General features: G+C 36.2%; 1 protein-coding gene across 4 annotated transcripts in view; it reads left to right on the top strand.

Moving 5' to 3' along the window:
- Nucleotides 1-21,874, top strand: part of ddr2a (discoidin domain receptor tyrosine kinase 2a) — a 40,678-nt gene that overhangs the window by 15,306 nt on the left and 3,498 nt on the right. For 2 of the 4 annotated variants that reach the window (XM_088598499.1, XM_088598500.1), the window contains exons 2-16: nucleotides 3,918-4,001; nucleotides 12,073-12,175; nucleotides 12,610-12,841; nucleotides 13,481-13,628; nucleotides 14,314-14,419; nucleotides 15,074-15,257; nucleotides 15,431-15,674; nucleotides 16,256-16,327; nucleotides 16,471-16,607; nucleotides 16,881-17,094; nucleotides 17,580-17,806; nucleotides 18,957-19,084; nucleotides 20,171-20,368; nucleotides 20,853-21,087; nucleotides 21,641-21,790. In XM_088598499.1, coding sequence (XP_088454625.1) covers nucleotides 3,920-4,001; nucleotides 12,073-12,175; nucleotides 12,610-12,841; nucleotides 13,481-13,628; nucleotides 14,314-14,419; nucleotides 15,074-15,257; nucleotides 15,431-15,674; nucleotides 16,256-16,327; nucleotides 16,471-16,607; nucleotides 16,881-17,094; nucleotides 17,580-17,806; nucleotides 18,957-19,084; nucleotides 20,171-20,368; nucleotides 20,853-21,087; nucleotides 21,641-21,790 — 2,460 coding nt within the window. In that variant the 5' untranslated portion in view covers nucleotides 3,918-3,919. The remainder of the gene's footprint in view (nucleotides 1-3,917; nucleotides 4,002-12,072; nucleotides 12,176-12,609; nucleotides 12,842-13,480; nucleotides 13,629-14,313; nucleotides 14,420-15,073; nucleotides 15,258-15,430; nucleotides 15,675-16,255; nucleotides 16,328-16,470; nucleotides 16,608-16,880; nucleotides 17,095-17,579; nucleotides 17,807-18,956; nucleotides 19,085-20,170; nucleotides 20,369-20,852; nucleotides 21,088-21,640; nucleotides 21,791-21,874) is intronic. The other 2 variants (XM_088598501.1, XM_088598502.1) reach the window with 2 other exon arrangements.

Raw genomic sequence — 21,874 nt, forward strand, 5'->3', positions numbered from 1 at the left:
CAGAGTAATGAAGCCAATTCATAGATGGGGATTATTAGCCAATGGGGATTTGGCCAGGACGCCAGGGTTACACCCCTACTCTTTTAATGAGAGTCAGGACCTCAGTTTTACATCTCATCCGATGGACAGCGCCTGTTTACAGTATAGTGTCCCCATCACTATAATGGGGCATTAGGACCCACACAGACAACGGGGTGAGCGCCCCCTGCTCACACCTGCTTAGCTTCAGTGGGTTGCCAGTTCTGAGTTGCAGAGTGATATGGCTGCTGGTTATTTGTTTGGAATTTACTTCCAGCTTTACATTACATTATCAAAGTTTCCTATTGATAATTTGTAGAAGATTAGCATATAAAGAGTTTCATTCACATGAACAATTTTTGATTTAGAAAAACAATCCAGCATTTTGAACAGCAAATTATAATCAATCTTCATTCCCATAATGCATATCAGCCATACAGTATGCTCTTAAAACATACCATAAACTGGAAAGGTTCTTTGTAATGTTCAAATACTTCTGTCTCATTGGTTAAAATTCTCTATCTCATGCTAATGAACCCTAAAAATGTATGTGGCTGTGAACTTTGTATATGCTCAGATGGCCCCCCAATTCAGAGCTGCAAATTGGCCAGAGGTAATTAATTTTTATAAACCTGTTCTGCAATTTCCCTCACGGGATTAATGAAGTATCTATCTAAACCTAGGCATCTCCGCTTGAGTTGTATGCTACTATGATCTAAATCTTACTTTATACACAAAAACATGAGAAGATATCTCTGTACTGTATATTTCTCCTCTCTCTTGATACAGTTGTCGTAATTGAGGATCTCAGACATCCAGGGTCAGGGTAGTTATTTTCTATTCTTCAGCTAGGCAAAAACCATTGGAATGAATTCATACCAGAGTTCACAGCACCACAAATGTTAAATAAACAAGGTCTCACTCTCAAGAGATAGTAAAATTTGGCCAGGATTTTGCTGAGCTGGGCCTTCTTCTGATAAAGAACAGAGGACTTGGTGTGGGAAAGCAGTCTAGCCTCCCTTTGCAAAACAATAGAACCATTGCAAAATGGTTTCATCTGTGTGAAAGCCAAGCAGTAATTATAGACCAAGGAAGAAAACTAACTCTATACAGTACAATGCATCTTGATGTTGTGGAGAAACAGATTCCAAGATTTGATTTCTTTTTCAACTATAATTGTCTCTGCAGTGCAAAACCTTTTTTTTTTGCTTTAAACAAAAAAAAAAGGTTTAAAAAGATTACTGACTAGCAAACGTTTGGAAAAATATCTTAGTTTGGGACATCTGAAGTGGAGGAGTGGTGGAGAGGGGAGGAAGATTCGTTCGGCTTTCCATCTCTTCAACCCACAATTATCTGATTGCATAGATGGAATGTGACCGAATCATCAGAGCTTTCTGCTTACTGATGGAGTTTCATGGAAATGAGAGCCATACATTTTTTATGTACAAGTTTTTTTTTAAAGTAATATACATTGAAGTAACTTGGGAGTTAATCCTGTCCTTTATCAAAAGCAGATTTTGAAATGTACACAGGGCCACAATTTCCATTTTTATTTGTCAGCCCCTTTGTCTGCAGAGCCATGTAAAGTAAGTTATATTTGGCTTGGGGTCAAGGCAGAAAATTCATAGCTTTCTTTAAATATCAAATTGCACTACTGATTGAACAGACTTTGTTAATATTTTAGTAAATGTACTGTATGTTTCCAAAAGAATGTGTAATCAATAGAAACAACAATTCCTCCCTTACTCCATTATTATTAGGCTTATACTATAATACCCTCTACATTTCTGTGTAGAATGTGTTATGGGAACAGCTTTATACATAGATTCTGCATGAGAAATACTATATTCCTGACTTGCAGAGCTGGTATAATTTCCTTAAATTAACCCCACATAAATGCCAAAACACTGGTTCACTGTGTTACCTCAAAGACATTATAATGCTAAACTTTTGTCTAAAAGTTTCTGCTGTAAAATTACCCTATGATTTACTTGAGCTTTTCATTTCTTGGAGAAATTGATGTGTTTCAGGTTTTTTCTGGGCAGATAGCAACAAATGCAGTTTTTCAGTGTTCATAACTTTTTTTCCATCTGCTAGAATTTTAGAATTTGTTCAAAATAAAATTTAAATAAGGCCAAGCTCATTTATATTACCAACATAAGCATGATAAGTGGATAATTAAAGCACAAATGTATCATAGTTCACATACTGTACTTATGTGTCGCTTAAATTAAAATTTCAATTCATCCATTAATTAATCAAAAATGAAAAAAACTGTTCTTAAAGCCTGCAATGCATAGAAACTGGGATTGAAATTTTTAAATGGCACTCATAGAAGGGACAATAAAAATGTTACTGATTGATCAACTCTTCTTATAACAGATAATACTCAAAGGAGAAGCCGAAAGCAAATATCGCATTGTTTTTTTGTTATCAATCAAGAAAGCCAGGTTTCTAAGACCCTTAATATGTGTTAGAGAGTCTCACCTTCTTATTTTTTAATGTCTTAAAACGTTTTTTTCCATATAATTAAACAGAAAATCTTTAAAACAGCACTTACAGGAAATAACTATGAGAGATGCATTGAAAAAGTTACTCTGTGCTGTTTATGTTTCATCGTCAACACTGCTTGCAAAGATAGTGCTAGAATCTATATACCAGTAATTAACTCTATCAATTTGCTGGTGTGTTTTGCAGATCACAAGGTCAAAAGTATATTTTGTGTTTGCATGCAAAGGTGAGCACACACTTTTTCATTTGTACATTTTCAAAAGGATTTTAATGGGAAAGTCATCAGTCCATCAGCATTAATGGAGACCAACTAAATTTAGATTTCTCTGCTAATCTCTAAATCTAGTCTCACTTCTCTAACCTCTCACATAACTCACAGATACAGAAGTGAGTACAGTGTCATATTCGCATATTTTTACTGTGATATTAAACCATTACAAGATTTCTTAGTTCTTTTTCTAGTGTTGTATAATAGCTTTCATAATCATTTTGAAATACTTTAGTAATTTGTTAGCTTTCTGTTTGTTTATTTTTTTATTGGTCATTCTGTTACTACACCAGTGACTGTCCTGACTGTGGTTGGCCTGTTCTAGGTGGTGTGTTGGTCTGAAACTCCTCCCGCTTGTTCTCATGAGCTGAGGTAATGTCTCACTGGCAGCTAACTGCAATGTTGAGCAACCTCTGTTTATTCTTTTTCATTATCATTATTGAGACTCCACTGCAAAAGCACAACAAAGGTTATGATATTTTTGCCTCTCCTTTCCTTTTAAAGTACCCCCCTGGCTTCATTAAAACATACTTAGCCTTAAACCTTAAATCATAATGAATAACTTAAATTGACAAAAACATGTGTTACGACACAATTCACAATGGCGGTCATCCTGGAAGTTCTCTAAAACACCTTCAGTATCTTTGGAAAATCAATGTAAATTCCACATTCAGAATATTATTACATCTTCACAGACCAAATGAAAACCATGTTTGCAATAAAATTCAATTTTCCTGTATGAACTGGAACACAGCCTGGTTTCTTTATTCAAGGAATGATGGCCAACTGCGAAACACATTCTCAGTTTGTAATGCATAGTATTGGTCCTTAAAATCATATTGCCTGACAAACTTATACAATTACATCTTACTCAGTTTAGATGTCTCATCTAAAATCATCAAATCATCTTTAATACTTGACACAGGATATATAAGCTTTTTTTTCTTTGACTACAGTATGGTAAATTCACACTTAAATAATCCTTTAGATATTGTGCAACTTAATGTTTTAGAAACGTTTATTAAAATGTAGGTATTTTCCTGTGTTTCTGTGTAGATCCTACAGTAGATATGGCAGAATCTACTGCAGATTCAATGTCTTTTGTCTGTGTTCACTGTAGGAATGAAAATTCTCCAGAAGATGCACTTCCCCCTGTTGATGCTGTTGTACCTGTTAGGGGCTGCAAAATCTCAGGTTAATCCAGGTAAGAGAAATCCCTTTGACTAAAAAATGCAACACCTTAATATGTTTTTTTCTTTACAGTTCTTGTTAGCAAAAACCTGTTTCTATTTCACTACAACACCTTGTAATCTGAAACTTAGCTAATGTACAATGTTTAATTACAACAAAAACAGAAATAGCTTAAGGAATAAACTGTGCATGATTAAAAATAATCTTTATATTTAGATTTTATTTAACAATGTTTAAAGTCACTACTTTAAAGTCATATTTCACCAACTTTCATATACTTTGGTATAAGACCTGGACTCGCCACTTTGGCCAATAATATTATTAGTAAATAAAAAAAGGGTTGTTTTATTCTAATAAAATTGCTGTGTTTAAAAGTCACAGAAATCACCTCTGCTATGACAATGGGAAATCTAAATTATTAATATACTGTAGATTAACAGAGCAGTAGCACTAAAATGACTTTTCACTACATGTCCATATGTTAAGTTGGATTGTTATAGCTCTCAAATTGGGAACAGATCTTTTATTAGGGACCCTATCAAAACATTTCCCATAAAAGTTTCACTCTTAGATTGCAAGCAGCAGGCATTCAAGATAGTACATGCATTTGGACTGAGCACTGGAAAATGAATAGAAAACAGAAACTAAAGACGAAGGGTGTATAAGCAGATTGGGGTGATGTAATTAGTAGAGACCACGTGGATCTGACTTGGGATCACTGTTCTTACTAATTAACAGTATTTCAACAAACTAGATTCTGGTATACAAAGTAGTGAAGTGAAGATGTTGCAGTGTAAAAAATGGAAAAAAATAATAATATGTGTTGTAATTCATTCACTGTGGAGGCCACTGATTCTGAAACCTCCTACACATTAGATATTCTGAATTGACATTTGCCATTTTTATTCTCATAAAATACTGTATTTCTGGGATGCAGAGATTTGTTATTCTTTGCACTATATGAAATCCATAACATACTGTATTTAATTAGTAATTATGATAGGTCATGAAACAGTTTTTATCTTCTGGGTGCTTTTGTATGCTAATTATTTTTTAAATGCATTTACTGTGATAGTTATTTCTTATTCCTACTTTTAATACGATTAAATGTACGATAAAATGTAGACAACGAATAACAAATATTTCATCAACAATGTTCAGTTTCCATTAAATCTTAAATAGTTTTTATTTGATTCACGTAAACATCAAAATATGAATAAATATCACTATAAAGCTTTAATTAGGTTTAACACTATAATTGAAGTAAAAAAGCTTCAGACTTAGTATGCCAGGCAATAAACATAGGAACGCTAGTATTTTTAAAGAGTCATTTTACAGCTGTGGCGTGCCATTTTATAGAATTTGAAATGAGGATAATTGTACAGTATTGGATCCAGATTAACATTCCGTTTTAATTACAGACATTTCTGACAGACTACAAAGTAACCCAAACAATTCTCTTCAGTTTGTCTGGTGCACTTCAGAGTAAACAAAAGATATGTAAACGTTTCATAAACCTTCCTATTTTGGAGTCGACCATCAGAATCCAATTCTTTGATCTTTGTTCTCACATATCAATTTGAAGAAGAAGGTTTTTTTTGCTATTTAGAATTACAAACTGTATAACCATTACTGTGTTTACAGTAAGAGTTATGACACAAATCATTGGCAAAAAAAATTCTCTTTAAACAAGCTTAAGAAGCTTGTATTGAACAATTTATTTTTTGTAGATGCTTTTAGAGTAATTTAAATTGTATAAATGCGATCTGCATTGTACTGATGCAGTCATCTTTTAAAAATCCCTTACATGTAAAATTGACATTGTATCTCTTACAGCTGATACTCTGGTAATACAGGAGTGTCAGAAATAATTCTTTACCTTCTAGAGTTAGCAATTTTAGAGAATCTTTACATTGTATTCATTATTTCTGCAATTAACAAAAATGTTTTCAGGATATTTAAAGTTTCATTCATGAAAAGTGAAGACATTTAGACCAGCATGTAGCAGTACTCATATAAGATATGCTGGAAAAGCATTTTATTATTTTTCTGAGCAGTGGAAAAAGAGAACTACTGGATTTTACTGTATACGCATTGTCTGCACAACACACGTACCTGCTAGGTTCAGGGTATGTAAAACATGTACCTGTTTTACTAAACACCCACTAAGAACTCATTCAGATTTTCCACTATTTCTTGAGTACTGCTTCTAGTTGTCACTAATTTTGATTAGGGGGTTCCACAAGGTTTCAAATTGCTTTCCCCTGTTTTTCTCATATACCAAATGCACTTGACAGCTGGGTTTCCCAATACCACACTGTCCATCACACTATGTCTGTCGATTAGAGTTAGCAATTTACATCAGTGTTCTGTTGATTGATGGAATAATTTTGTACAAGTGGACATATGTAGAATTCGTTATCATTAAAAGAACACACAGATGTAATCATTAACGTTATTTGTTCCTGAAGATCATGCGCGGTTCTGACCTTTGCAGAAGTTTATTATTATATGTAGTATGAAAGGGAGGGAAGTGTTTACAATGGATCCAGCAATCCAACTGGAGTCTGTGGCTAATGCATACCAGACATTTTCACAGCAGGAAAGTACATTGAAATTAACTGTGTTTTTCACCATTTTATGTATTTCCGGACAGTTTTTAACCACCCATAAGTCACATACAGTAGCTGATATTTTGTTAATTTATTGCTATCAACGTTCATACACATAAGTACACAGTGGCATGTTCTAAAGTTAAAAATATGGTCCCTGGAATGAAAGACCTTTTCTGAGCATTTGCAATAAGATAACATTTTACAGAAACGTTAACTGTAGTGAAGTAAGATTTCCAATACCATTTAAAAAACCGTACACTTTTTTACCGCCAATCTAGGGGTAGAGTGTCACAAAAACCTATGGTAAAGGGTACATGACATCTTTAAATGCTTAAGCTATTCCTCATTCTGTTTTTGTGGTTATGGGTTTTTATAAGCTTCTTCTTCAAAAGCCTTATAAACACTAGAGACGTTACAAATGATACTGGACCATTCCCCTCGTCCAGCTCATTTGGTCATTTGAGTTTTCTTGAAAGAAGCTTCAGCAACAAGGCTGAGTACCTTATTACAGACTGCAGATTTTATTTTCAGTTTTGTGTGGGACAAATCTCATAGCAATGTAAGTTTCACCAAAGGAAAATTAGTTGACACTGGGTCTGAATACCCAGAAGGGCAGCTAAGCAATTGTTTAACATAAGGCAAACACAACACAGATCAGTTAACAAAAGGGAAAGTGGCAAACTGAAAGACGGAGTGCACAGTGCATTTGAGTAGACCCTGCTGATGATATGGTGTGTTTGTTATGTGTGGGGGTTGGAGCCAGTGGTTAGACAGCAAACACCAAGGAACAAGCAGGCCATTCAGAGGCCAGAGTATGGAAAAATCAGAAAGTGAAAAAAGACTCTGGAGTTCTGCGCAGTTGCTAAGGTTTCATGTGTCTGCCAGAACCAGCAGGCCAAAGAGATGGGTATCATTCAGAAAAGTCAAAAGTTAGACTGTTTTTTTTTCTTTAGATCCTTAAGGAAATGAGATATTTGATATATGTACATATTACTTTGTCCTACTTTCGTCCACGGAAGTATATTCACTTCAGATGCTGGGAAAAAAAGTTTTGAAGATAAACCAGGACAGTATAAGAGAGTATCATTTTAACTGCACAAAATGTAAAAGAGGTATACACCTGAAGAAGAAACCTCTACTTCTTCCTTTACAGCCTGCAACTGAACCTTCACAAAAAGGGGTCACACTCAGTGGCTAAAACTACAAAATCATGTAACTTTAACCTATAAACTGGCAATCCACATTGCACAACCTGACATAATTTTACTGTGATGAATCTTAATTAACAGATTTGAATGGGTGTGGCTGTTTATAGAAGTTTCAGTATCATCCAAAACTGTTTTGTTTATGGAAACAAATATGATGTGCAGTATTTTTTTAACTTAAGGTTTGAGTTTGGGTTCCTTTAAGATAATGACAAAATGGATAAAATAATACTGTACACAACAACTAAAATGGCATTTTGGTTTTGCAATCACTGCAGTCTAAAATAATATCAAGGATTCGCAACAGAAATCAGAACTTGAGTGACACTACACTGTGAACACAGTTTAACACTATACTGACCTGACAGACTTATTGACCTGTTTCTTTATTCTACTATACAGTACCCATGTATGTTGCACTTTCTAAGGACTTATCTGTCTCACATAGATACTCTGTGTTCACCCTATCCCTTTTCATGTGTTCGGACTTTTAAAACAACTCCCATACAGTAAAATTTAAATGCAGTTCATATTGCACAACTCCCTGCTGATACAGGAGAGTCACATTTTGCCCATACTATCATTTTCTTAATTTAAAACTAACTATTTACTTTAAAGTCTAAAACATTTGTAAAACTAAATTTTAAAAGCAAAAGAATCTTGTAGACAGAAGTATTCTCCATCATTTAATTGTTCTCCTTATTAATATGATCTTATGTCATTGGCGTCTTCCAGCATTTTTCAGACATGCCCACATAAGTTCAAGAACTGTAATGGTGGTCTTTTGGAGTTTCTTCATAAAAATAACCAAGGTTCTGTATGTAAGGGTGGGAGAAAAGAGTCTGTGTGCCATTTGGAAAAGATTTTTTGGTATTAACTTCCTTTTGGACAATATCAAGTTGTAACTGCCAAATTGAACCGTCTGAGGTTTCCCCAGCCTGACGATTAAGCAAACATTCAACAAAAAAAAGTCCTTCACCAGTATTCCTGCTTCTGCTGGCACCTTCATAAAAGTCTTTTTGTTGTCAACTATGACCTGGTGGACTGGGAGTCCCTGTGCTCTCAGTATTGAATCCCTCGTGTCCCGAACAGTACTGACTCCTCCCAAATGTTCAACCACTGCCTCGGAACTAATATTAAAAGATTTTCAGGAATTATGCTTCCTGGAGATACACATAACTAAAGGCTTATAACAACTGAGGTTAATCTTTCTCTTACCTTGTACATATGTATGACATTGGGGAGTACATGTTGTACAAAATTCTTAGACATTTTATGTTGTTCTCTTCTCTTTTTACATCTTCTTTCTTTCAATGTTTTTCAGATCATTTTTCATAGTTAATCCTGTTAGATCTGGTAGATCAGATTTTATAGTACAAAACATAGCATTGGTAATATAGATGGCAGAGGGACAAGTATTGTAGGTAACTAGTAAGGGATACCACTGTGAAAACAACAGTGATTTGGAAAAATCTGCCAAGTTCTACTGTATGTCTAAAATTGGACACACTATTCATACAGTATATTGACAATATCCTAATCCTTACACAAACCTGGCCTGAATGGAAAAAAGTGTCAGGAAAAAAGCCAGTACTAAAAAAGATTCATTTTAATTTTGTCTGAGAAATACTACAGACACGTGGAAGAAAATGTTATATATAAAAAAACATGATATGCTTGGTGCAAGCGTAACTCAGCACATCACCCAGTCAGCACTATTTCAACTGTAAAGTATTCTGTCTCATAGGGATGTTTCCCAGAGACAGCTTAGTGATAAGAACTATTGGGAACTGAATGATGACCTACCAAATCCTAGAAGAAAACCTACTTTAGGAATCTAAAATTGAGTTTAGCAAGACAATTTTCCAAAACACAAGCCCATTTGAGTTGTTTTTTTTAAGAAGAGTGTTAATGTGCTTGGGTGGCCCAGTCAAAGTTCTGAGAGTCATAGTCCATTAATGATCCCCAAAAAACTTGTCAGAACGGAAGGAATTTTGTCAGGAACAATGGTCTCAAATTACCTCATCTTACTACAACCACACTCATTAAATATAGCTGGTAATGACCTATGCAAATGATTGTGTGCAACAATTGCTGCCACATGTACTTCCACAAAATACCGACTTACAGGGTAGAATACTTAGGTAATCAGTCAATTTCAGTTTTGTTCTTTGAAGGTTTTTCTTACATTTGACCTCATTCTTATATAACATCAAATGGATCATTACAGGTTTTGATAAAATCAGTTCATTTGTCAAACCTATTGTATACATTACTTGTGATTAAACAAATTGTGATATTATTATTAGGAGTGAATAGGTCATGTTTTGCAAAATATTGAATGCAGTAGCCCTGAATTTTAGGGAGTGTAGAAAATAAAACAGCTTCAAACCCCGATGTTGAGATGTTTAGTTTTAAAGTGCTGAAACCATGTATTGCAATTAATAAGAACAGCAACAAAAATGAAGGCATATACAATGACAAAATAATAATAAACTTTATTTTATATGGTGTCTTTAAAAGTGGCTTTTCAAAACACTTTACAGTAAGAAAAAAAAAGCACACAAGGAGAGTAGATAGCAGGATTAATACAATTCCAACAAGGGTTTGAATGCAGTTGGAATGTAAAGTGTCAGACACAGAACCAATTAAATAAAAGCCCTACTAAAGAAGGTTTTAAGTCTTGATTTGAAAGTGCTCAGGAAAGTTGACTCTCTGATCTCCTTAGGGATAGAATTCCAGCAGGAGATAGCCCTGTCATCCATGCAGAAGGGTTTGGGGGACAGAAGACCAGAATTAGATGACAGAAGGTTGTGAGGTGGGGAGTAGGAAGGTAATAAGTCAAACAGGTACTGAAGTGCCAAGCCTTACAGGTGAGCATGAGGATTTTGAAGTCAACATGAAACCTAATAGGAAGCCAGTGCAAGGACTCCAGGATAGGAGTAATGTGATCACTTGTATATGACCTGGTCAGGATTCTGGACATACTGAAGCTTGTTTGGTTTGGATTTAGATATACCAGCAAGTAGGGCGTTACAGTAATCAACTCTACAAAAGTGTTGACCAGCTTTTCAGCTACAGTCAGAGACAACATAAGACGAAGTCTGGCGATATTTCTGAGGTGAAAGAGCAACGTTTTTACAAGATTTTGCACGTGTGGGTCAAACATCAAGCCTGGATCAAATATCATTGATATATCGGCTTTACATAGTTGTTGGGAGATAGTTGTTGTGCCAAGAAGCATGACTTCAATATGTACTTTAAATAGAAAGTGAATAAGAAATAGTGCATTATTTAAAATGTATATTATTGTTTCCTTCTCAAATATAGCTACATAATAATTATGTATGGCTAAGTTATTATTCTGATCTAAGGTCTGTTGATGTCAAAATGCAAGAAATAAAATGTAAAAGTTATGCATGTATTTTATTATATGATTTGAGCTATCTCATGAGTAGAAGTTTAATAAATCAAGCTTCTTAAGAATGAAAAGAAATAAAACAAAAATATAAAAAAATAGAAAAGGGAATTTCACAGTGCTTTTCTAACATCTCGTTCCACTATATTTACTATCATTGAAATTCAGAGGACTATCAAAGAGCCCTGCTGTTCCAATCCTAATATCATATTATGGTCATCTTTGTGTTTTTTTAGCTGCAGTATTACATTGAGTCTATGTCTAAAAAAAACTCTTTATTTTATTAAGACATGAAATACATTGAAGGCTCAGAGACCACACATGAAACTGTATTTTTTAACCAATATTTAATAGCCAACAACTATGTCTTATACCTCAAGTGTTGTTTTCACTGGCAGCACAACTGAAATAATCCATTGGTTTAATTTCATTGAAATAACCACATTTCTAAGAGAGAGCAGATCATCTTAGATTTCCTCCAGAAGCCGCGCATTTAAAAGTGTGGTATACACTTCTTGCAAAAGAATAGAAGCATAATAAAATCACTTTTGTTTTAAAGAACATATGCTGCTTATGAATAGACCCCTCAAGTGTGTAGTGGTGCCTTGGGTATCCTAAACTAAGTTGGTTTAAACAAATATATCACAAAATCCTGTAACAGTTTAAATAAACATCCACCCCATTTTTGTTAAGTAAATGCAACAGAAGTCAAGAAAATTGGTTATGGATTACAAAGAGAAACTGTTTCCAAATGATATTTTCTGGCCAGAAGAGCATTTATTTTTAAAGTGAACATTCTGTTGCCAGAGCTGTTAGTTTTGCTTTAATGAAACATTGATATTTTAGGTGTGTGTCGTTACCCTCTTGGAATGTCTGGTGGACAGATTCAAGATGAAGACATCTCAGCATCTAGTCAGTGGTCAGAATCTACAGCGGCTAGATATGGCAGGTATGTGTTAATTGCCTGTGGTGAAGAACCATCTTACCAACATTTGTTATATGACTAGCACATCTTTCTTTCTCGAGAATAACATATAAGTCATTCTAAATGTAAATCTCTACGTGTGAGGTTTGTGTGTGTCTTATATTTAGAAATCATAACAGTAAAACCACAACAGTAAGCAAGTTAATTTAATTTCCCAGGTGCCTTTATTCAATTTCTGATTTGTAAAATTTTTTTTTATGTTTTCTTTAGTAAATAATCAATGTGAAATTTCGGCGTGTCTTATTAACCAAAAGGTCACATTGATTAATTCAAGTAAGTAAACATTTGTAATGCACAATAGTGGCAACTCATACATTGACCTATTCAAGCCAGGAGACATTTAGTTTTATACGGACCCGTTAAGGTCAGAAAATCTGTATTCCTGCTTTTCCCATCAGACTTGATTTTGAAGAGGGAGATGGAGCCTGGTGTCCTGAGATCCCAGTGGAGCCAGAAAACCTAAAGGAGTTCCTCCAGATCGACCTGCGGTCTCTGCATTTTATAACCTTGGTGGGAACACAGGGGCGGCACGCTGGTGGCATGGGTAACGAATTTGCCCAGATGTACAAGATCAAGTACAGTCGGGATGGGAGCCGTTGGATCTCCTGGAGGAATCGGCATGGAAAACAGGCGAGTGTGTGAATGCACAGCAACCGTAACGTCAAGGGTTCGATCCTCAATATGACCTTCCACTGTCTTACCTCTCTACCTACTCAAAACCTTCTTTTCTAGAAAGGCTCTTATTTAACAGGTTCTGTGTGCCCCTTTGCTCTTACTGTGTTCCGTCCCCACTTCTACTATCTACTCTTAATGTGTATATTCAATGCATATATTTTGTGTATATTTTTGTTTTGTTGTTGTCCTGTAAAGCGCTTTGAGAAGCCACTATTAAAGACATTATTATTATTATTATTATTATTATTATTATTATTATTATTATTATTATTATTATTATTACATGGCCATCATGGACTATTGAATCACAGAGGCAGCAATATGCCTCCATATGCTCTATGTCAATCACTTTTGAAAAGATACAGTTTGAAACAGAATGTGAGATTGCTGCTTCCTTTCCCAAAGATGCATTGCACCCAGTTTTATATTCTTTAAAGTACAGTATACATTATTTTTTAAAGTTAGATATTTCATTTATAGCAGGACGAGAAGGAAGCTCTACTCTTTTCATATCTGGAAGTCTTGACATTCAACAGGTAACAGAAACACTTACTAGTAATCTCATTATTTTGTTTCATTTCATTACTTTTCCAGATAATTGAAGGAAATAAAAATGCCTATGATATTGTGCTGAAGGACCTGGAGCCTCCCATCATTGCAAGATTTGTGCGATTCATGCCCGTGATGGATCACTCAATGAATGTGTGTATGAGGGTGGAACTCTACGGATGTGAATGGTTAGGTGAGATAAGACTTCTCTTTTATCAGAAAGTTTTGGGTTAAACTGTCCCCCAAGAAAGGGAAATTTCCCATGTTTGTGCCCTTTGCTCCTAACTCCGTAATGTCTGTAATTTGCATTTGTTTCTGTAAAAGTAAAGATTATGTAAGCAGTATTTTTATTTTTAGGCAGAAGGATGCACAGTTTTTTTCTAAATTGATGTGAAGAGAATTTCCTTATGGAAATACTCCCAAAGCAAAGTTGACGAATTGCAAGCAGACTGTGTGCATCATAGTTGCAGAAGACAGGATTAAGCAAATGAAAGATATAAAAAAATACTAAACCTTTAACAGGGAATTAGAGTAAAAGAGAAATCAGTTTCCTTTATGTTGTACTGTGTTATTGTAACTGGGGTATAAATCACTCCAGTTCTGGCACTGCTGCTCTTTGCACAAGATAAATGATGACTTTAGACCATCCTGCTCTGCAGACAAAAATGGCATAAATTCCTCTGTCATTCAGTTATTGAAACTAGATATTTTTTAAATAGTACGTTTCTTTTTTTCTGCTTTTTAGTAGCTGCTTAGTACTTGGGCTGTCCCCATTCGGGAATTTCATTCACAATATCTTGGCACTCACACATTTGTCTTACTTTTACCTGAAGTTCCATTTTTCTTTCAATACTGTCATGATTTATACTTCTGCACAGATGGCCTGGTGTCTTACAATGTGCCAGCAGGACAACAGATGATCTCACAAGGAAATCAACTCACCTACCTAAATGACTCAGTTTACGATGGGGCAGTGGGATACAGGTGTGTCACCATTTTATTAACGTTTCATCCAATTTTCTTTGGTATGATGAAAAATGTTAATTGTTGGGTTGTTATTACTGGCTTATAAAAACATTTAAATTGGAGGTATAGAACTAAATAATTAACAAGATAGTTTATGTGCATAAAGCAGAAGAAGCCTTTGAATTTAAAGGAATGAGTGGATTGGCAAGCTAAATGACTTTAGAAACTTTAATGCTTTCCAATAATTATTCACTATGTGAGAAAAGCTGTTGTAATCTCTCATGAGCTGACTTGGAAAATATATTCCAAAATATAATATATAAAAATTGGTTTGTATTACAGCCTGTGCTTGTAAGGAGCTCACAGGAAAAAAGGATCACATTCAAATAGAACTGTAAAGTGAGTTACTGTAAGCACAGTGGTAATAAAGCATTCCTTCAGTTAATAATTCAAATGTTTGAAATTTAACTTTTATCTGCATGTTCTTATATATTATGATACTTTCATGTGTGCATTTCAGTGTATTTATATCTGTTCTTTTTGCAAACGACTGAGATTTTACTCATATATAGGAATGTTTGGGGGGTTTTTTTTTCATTTTTGAATGCCTTTGTAAATGAGTACCTTCATCTCAATAGGTCACCTAGTAAATCAGTTTTGTCTTTCTCTCAGTATGACAGAAGGCCTTGGCCAACTGACTGATGGCATGTGTGGCCTGGATGACTTCACTCAGAGCCACATCTACAACGTCTGGCCTGGCTATGACTATGTGGGCTGGACAAACGAGAGCTTCCCTAGTAATTACGTGGAAATAATGTTCGAGTTTGATCGAATACGCAATTTCACAACCATGAAGGTGCTAAATTGCCTCGAATTTACTGCCACATTCTTTTTATTGGTGGGGAATAGGGCTCTGGCTTGCAAAAAAAGTTTTTTAGTCTGCTACTTTTTTAATATGTTACAATATACAGTATAGAACAAGAACAGTACATGTTTACAAAGAACTGTTTCTCTGTTGTATTGTTGTAGGTTCACTGTAACAACATGTTTGTGAAAAGGGTGAAGACGTTCAAGCGAGTGGACTGTTACTTTCGCTCAGACACCAATGACTGGGAGCCCAATCCCCTTTCCTTCAACCCTGTGGTGGACGACGTCAACCCCAGTGCCCGCTTTGTCACTGTGTCTCTTCAGAATCACATGGCCAGTGCCATCAAGTGCCAGTACTACTTTGCTGATGTCTGGATGATGTTCAGTGAAATTACATTCCAGTCAGGTAAGGCACCTGGAACCTTAAATCACTAATCGAAGAATAATCTGCTAATTTTAAAAAAAGAACAGCCTGCCAGTCATTTACAATTATCATATAAGTATCATTTTCTACAGTATATTTAACTGTTTTCATTTAGGGTGGTTAGCATAGCTGTCTCACTGCAGTGCTGGGGCCCTAGGTTCAATTCTGGACCTGAGTAGCTAGCTGTGTGGACTCTGTATGTTCTCCATGTGTTTGTGTGGGTTTTCTCTGAGTGCTCCGGTTTCCTCCCACAGTCCAAAAACATACTGGTAGGTTAATTGGCTTCTGGGAAAATTGGCCCCGTTGTGAGTGTGTGCGTTTGTGTCTGTCTGCCCCATGACAGACTGGGCATCCTGCCCAGGGTGTACCCTGCCCAGGGTGCACCCATTGCTTGCCGGTTTAGACTCCAGCTCCCATGAGTGACTTTGAATTGGACGAAGCGGTTAGAAAATGGATGGATGTTTCCAATTATATTACTAAAAATATATAACGATTGTTGAAGTATTTAAACCCAGAATTGACAGCTGATCATTAATAAACTAACACTTTCTTTGTTTTATCAGACACTGCAGTTTATAACACAACATTAGCACCACCAAACACTCTCCCAGGGACACCAACCAGCACTCAGCCAGGTAAAGAGCATTTAGTATTGAAGTCTTTGGATCTTGATAATAGTTTCCTCACATTTTAAAGAGGGTATGTATTCCTCCTTACTTTGTACAACAATACATAGCTTCATTCGGGTTGAAGTTCCATGTTGGTTTTTTTTCCTAAGGGGATGACCCAACTCACAAAGTCGATGACAGTAACACGCGTATTCTGATCGGCTGTTTGGTGGCTATCATTTTTATCCTGGTGGCCATTATTGTCATCATCTTGTGGCGACAGGTCTGGCAGAAGATGCTGGAGAAGGTAGGGAAATATCAGTGTGTGGGAAGCAAAGTATTATGGCAGGCATTGAAGTCAGTGCAATAAAGGAGGAGGAGGGAAACAACAGCTAGCATTTAGATTTAATCTACAGCGTGCCATATTTATAAAGATGACACCTGTGTAAATGTTTGCTTAGAGTGTGCATTTGGTCCCTTTGTCCCTAGAAGCTGACCCTACTACACCTCTAGAGAAGTAGGAAGTTGTTATTCAGAGTGCTCGTAAGTTTGTCTTCTTCACTCAGCGTCCTTTTTCTAGGCTTCTCGCCGGATGCTGGATGATGAACTAACTGCTAGTCTGTCAATACAGAGTGAAACCTTCACCTATAACAACAACAACCACTCCTCACCGCCCAGTGAACAGGAATCCAACTCCACATATGAGAGAATATTCCCTCTGGGGCCTGACTACCAGGAGCCCTCCCGTCTCATCAGAAAGCTTCCCGAGTTCTCTCAGTCAATGGAGGAAGCTGGTAAGTCCATCGCAGAGCAGACAAAATACTCATAAAACTGGATAAAGAAGCAAATAAAAGAAACAACCAGATGAAGTAGCATCTTGTTTCAAAATCTGAGGCAGCCAGTGCACCAAACAATACACAATAAAGATACTGTTTTCCTAAAGCCTTTGCATGAGTTAGAATAATAACTCGGTATTTCAAATTATGTGAGAACAGTTCCTGGACTCCTTTTATTTGAATGCTGAAAGCCCTACTGAGGCAATAGACACCTTGAAGCTGAGATGCCCTTGACTTGCCTTGGCAGCTGAGATAATCTCATTTAGGCAGGAAGAAAATGTGCGAGTTGGCACATTTCTAAGCGGGGCAAAGACATAGAAAAATAAACATGTTAAAACTACTGAAATTAAATTCATCAGAGCCTTATGGGAGACTCAAGGTTATGGCATGGCCTTAGAATCTGTGAATAAGGGTGTGACTCCGTCTTTGTTCGCATGTCCCAGCAGGCACCAGTGGGGCAGCGAAGTCCTCTCAGGCCTGTGCTCAGGAAGGAGTCCCTCATTATGCGGAGGCCGACATTGTAAACCTGCAGGGAGTCACTGGGAGCAACACCTACGCTGTTCCAGCAGTCACCATGGACCTGCTGTCCGGCAAAGATGTGGCTGTGGAGGAGTTTCCCCGCAAACGGCTCACTTTCAAAGAGAAACTCGGAGAAGGGCAGTTCGGAGAGGTCAGCGTCATATTAAACACCAGTCTCATATGTCTCATTTAATTCATTTAGTGAATATGTATAAGCTGCTATATATGTGTAGTGCATATAAATTGATCGGCACTGCTGCCACTATAAACTAAATCACTACTCAATAAAATTTTATCCAAGAAATAATTGCTGCTATAATTGCAGATTTAGCAGCTTCTGTTATCATGTAATGTTTGGGTTATGTAAACAAATGAACAAATCCATGAGTTCTGTAGACTAATAACGGTGTGTAAAAATAGACATTCTGGATTATGATGTCAGTAATAGGCTTTTTGTTTGTATTATTATAACAGGGAGCGGACTAAGCTTCGTACTGATAGATGAAACACACTGAGCTTTTCAATGTTTCTGTTTAAGTTGTCTGAGAAGACATCTCTTTTTCCACAGCAGGAGACACTCTTTATCATCTTTTACTTATTATGATTAGACTTACAATGTCGCCCCCTTGTGTCTGAGGATACTAGTCACCCTTTCCAAAGCTGAAATTTCAGTCATGTCCATACAGACCTGTGTATCTCCACAGCCATTGTTTGAGTAGATGAGTCAGACATTAGTGTGTCTCTGCTAGCATTGGCTTCATTCTAGCGAAGAGCTTGTTTGTTGATGTTAGAGTAAGCAGAAGGTGTAAGGGCTGATCCAGTTTACCCATTGAGACAGACATTTGCATTCTAATATTAATTTTAGTAATAAACCTTTGCAAATTTAAAAAATGTCAAATATACTTGTGCAGACATATCCTGTAGGTACCTATAAGGCAGAGGCATTACTGCATGACTGCTTACTAAACACAACAACAGAAACTCATGGGGGTGCCAGAAGAAAATAATTACTACTATGAAGAACAGAAACATGAGGACTTGAAAGCAAAAAATATCATTCTTTGACAGTAATGACACCAAACTTGTTGCTCTATGACATTGGTTTAGCAGTAAATATTGTTTTTTTGCTTCAAATTACCTCAGAATTCTATGCGTTACTGAGCTCCTTTTAACAAATATACTTACTGTAGATCCACAGACAGGTATTGAGTTTTTAATCAGCAATTGTCACGTTGTTAGATTTTTGAATAACCCAGGCTTTATGTTTCTCTTAACCTTTTGAATGTTTCATTCCACCCCAGGTGCACCTATGTGAAGCTGAGGACATGCAGGAGTTCATGGATAAGGATTTTTCTTATGACAATACTGCCAACCAACCAGTTCTTGTGGCAGTAAAAATGCTAAGAGCAGATGCCAACAAGAATGCAAGGTGAAGGCATTCATCATTTTTGTGCACTTTAAAATATTTACATGATTTACCTTTAAGAAAATCAACTGTTATGCAGTATTGTTTCCTATAGTGCCAAAAAAGTGCATTTGGATCAAAGTTTATTTAAATTAATTAAAAATGAACCTACTTTCAGCTGTATATTGTTCCATATTATTCAGCATTGTAAAAATATTCATGACAACTGCCTTGGTCCTCCTTTTGATAAATAAGATAGAATGCTATGAAAATGTTTTTATTTGGATTTCCATAAGTGCATCATGTACATGGTGTGAAAAACACAGTCTTTGCAGTTATGTTCATCTATGACTGCCTTAAAATTCAACAGAATATATAGACACAGAATGTTTAACAGGGGTCATTCAGTACTTGAGCCTATTATAGTGACATTATTGCCACTCAAAATTTGTTTGAAGAAGAACAAGAAAATGTTTGAAGAAGACACGGATTCGCTTAGCACTGGGTGGTGTCTATGAGATAATAATCAAATTACAGCAAGTCACACTTCCCACATACTATATATGACTGGTAATTATACCTATAATAATTATATAATTATTAATTAATTATATAATTATAATAATTATAGGTATAATTATAGGGGTGGAGCGGTGGCAACTGTGGCTAAGGATCTGCGCCTGTGGCTGGAAGGTTGCTAGTTCAAATCCTGTGGCTGGCAGAGAAATCCTGGTCTGTTGGGCCCCTGAGCAAGGCCCTTAACCCCAACTGCTCCAGGGGTGCTGTATAAATGGCTGACCCTGTGCTCTGACCCCAAGCTTCTCTCCCTGTCTGGGTGTCTGTCTCATGGGGAGCAAGTAACTAATTACATGATGAGCTTTACAACTTAAAGGTCATTTTATCCTGAAGTATAAAAGTTATTCATACATCCAATCATAAAAAGTTAAGAGATCTGAATTATTGGATTTAAATAACATCCATCTTTTGGCAGCTGCCATAGCTGTATTAAAAAACAGCGATTCTTGGGGTGTGGAAACTCCGAGCCCTAGCTCACCCCCCAGAACCATGGACAAACAGCAGTTCTTACAAGTGCTTTCTTTTTCTTTGTAGAAATGATTTTTTGAAGGAAATTAAGATCATGTCCCGATTGAAGGACCCAAACATTATCCGCCTTTTGGGAGTATGTATCTGTAGCGACCCGCTCTGCATGATCACAGAGTACATGGAGAACGGGGACCTGAATCAGTTCTTATCACGCCATGAGCCCGAAGGAGAGCTGGCTTTGGTTAGCAATGCAGCAACCGTAAGGTAAGCTTCTGGCTCATCACATGCCAATAGTGTGAACACCGGGATTCATGAGATCTAATGTCTTATTTCATATTTATTTATCATATCATAGCATATTTCATATTTGAATTGGTAATCAATTACCTATTTTCACAAAACCTTGCATTGGCTCCAAATGTGATTTTACATGGAAAACCAAATGAAATGCCAAAAGCTTTTGATATCAAATGTTGTCCTCACTTTTCAGGACAACATTTGATATCAATAAACACAATAAAAATGAACTAATTCTATTGATCTGGAATATCATGATGTGGACTTAGAAGTTGCTGAATAATAAACATGATCTCACAATTTAATTGCAATCCAGTCATAATTATTGGAGTTTTAAATTGGAATTAATTAAAGATTTTCAAACGACTATTGCCAGAGAACTGCAGTATTATTTTATACATATACTAATGTCGGAAAGAGCCTGTATTCAACTTATTCCCTTTTATTTCAGCAATAGCAATCTGCATTACATGGCCACACAGATTGCCTCAGGCATGAAGTACCTTTCCTCCCTCAACTTTGTTCATCGTGACCTAGCAACCCGGAACTGCCTTGTAGGCAAGAACTACACCATCAAGATCGCTGACTTTGGGATGAGCAGGAACCTATACAGTGGAGACTACTACCGCATCCAAGGCCGAGCTGTCTTACCCATTCGATGGATGTCATGGGAAAGTATACTGCTGGTGAGAAAGGACACAGGCCTGAGATACAGTATCTCCCTTCAGCCATGTGGTTATAAAACAATGTTTTTTTCAGAATACATTTTCCATAATTATTCTTGTCCTTTGTACCATAGCCTTTATTCTTGACATGGCAGCTGATATGAATATCTTTCGATGTAGGTAGAATACAGCTACTTTCATCCTTGTTTAGTTGAATATACACATTCCTCCTCCTGAGCCACAGGTATCTTTAATTCCTTCTTTGTGTGAGAAGGATGTTCCTCTCATTTCACAAAGGCGCAATAAAAACAACCAAAACACTTACCGGCAAAGTGTTACCAACTAGTTTGTTTTAAATCTTCTCATTCTCTGAATTGTTCTTAGTACACCTCTCACTCAGATATAAATTGTACAAGTAGCATCTTCATCAAATTTAAATAGTAAAATCTGTAAAAACTGTAAATTCTGTGTGTAATTAAATTTGATATACAGATAACTGATATGATGATTTTGTGGACTTTCATGTGGAGTGGAGTAATTAGCAGATATGGTAGTACCTTGCTTATTTCCCTAGGGTAAGTTCACCACGGCCAGTGATGTATGGGCATTTGGTGTGACACTCTGGGAGACCTTCACCTTCTGTAAGGAGCAGCCATATTCCCAGCTGTCAGATGAGCAAGTCATTGAAAACACTGGGGAGTTTTTCAGGGACCAAAAACGACAGGTAAAAAAGAAAAGAGCTAACACCTTGATTGCAGAGAAATATGGTGCAGTCATAAAGCATACGTTTTAGAACTATAATAATTGC

The sequence above is a fragment of the Lepisosteus platostomus genome, chromosome 11 (assembly GCF_059453375.1).
Source record: "Lepisosteus platostomus isolate fLepPlt1 chromosome 11, fLepPlt1.hap1, whole genome shotgun sequence".
NCBI lineage: Eukaryota > Metazoa > Chordata > Actinopteri > Semionotiformes > Lepisosteidae > Lepisosteus > Lepisosteus platostomus.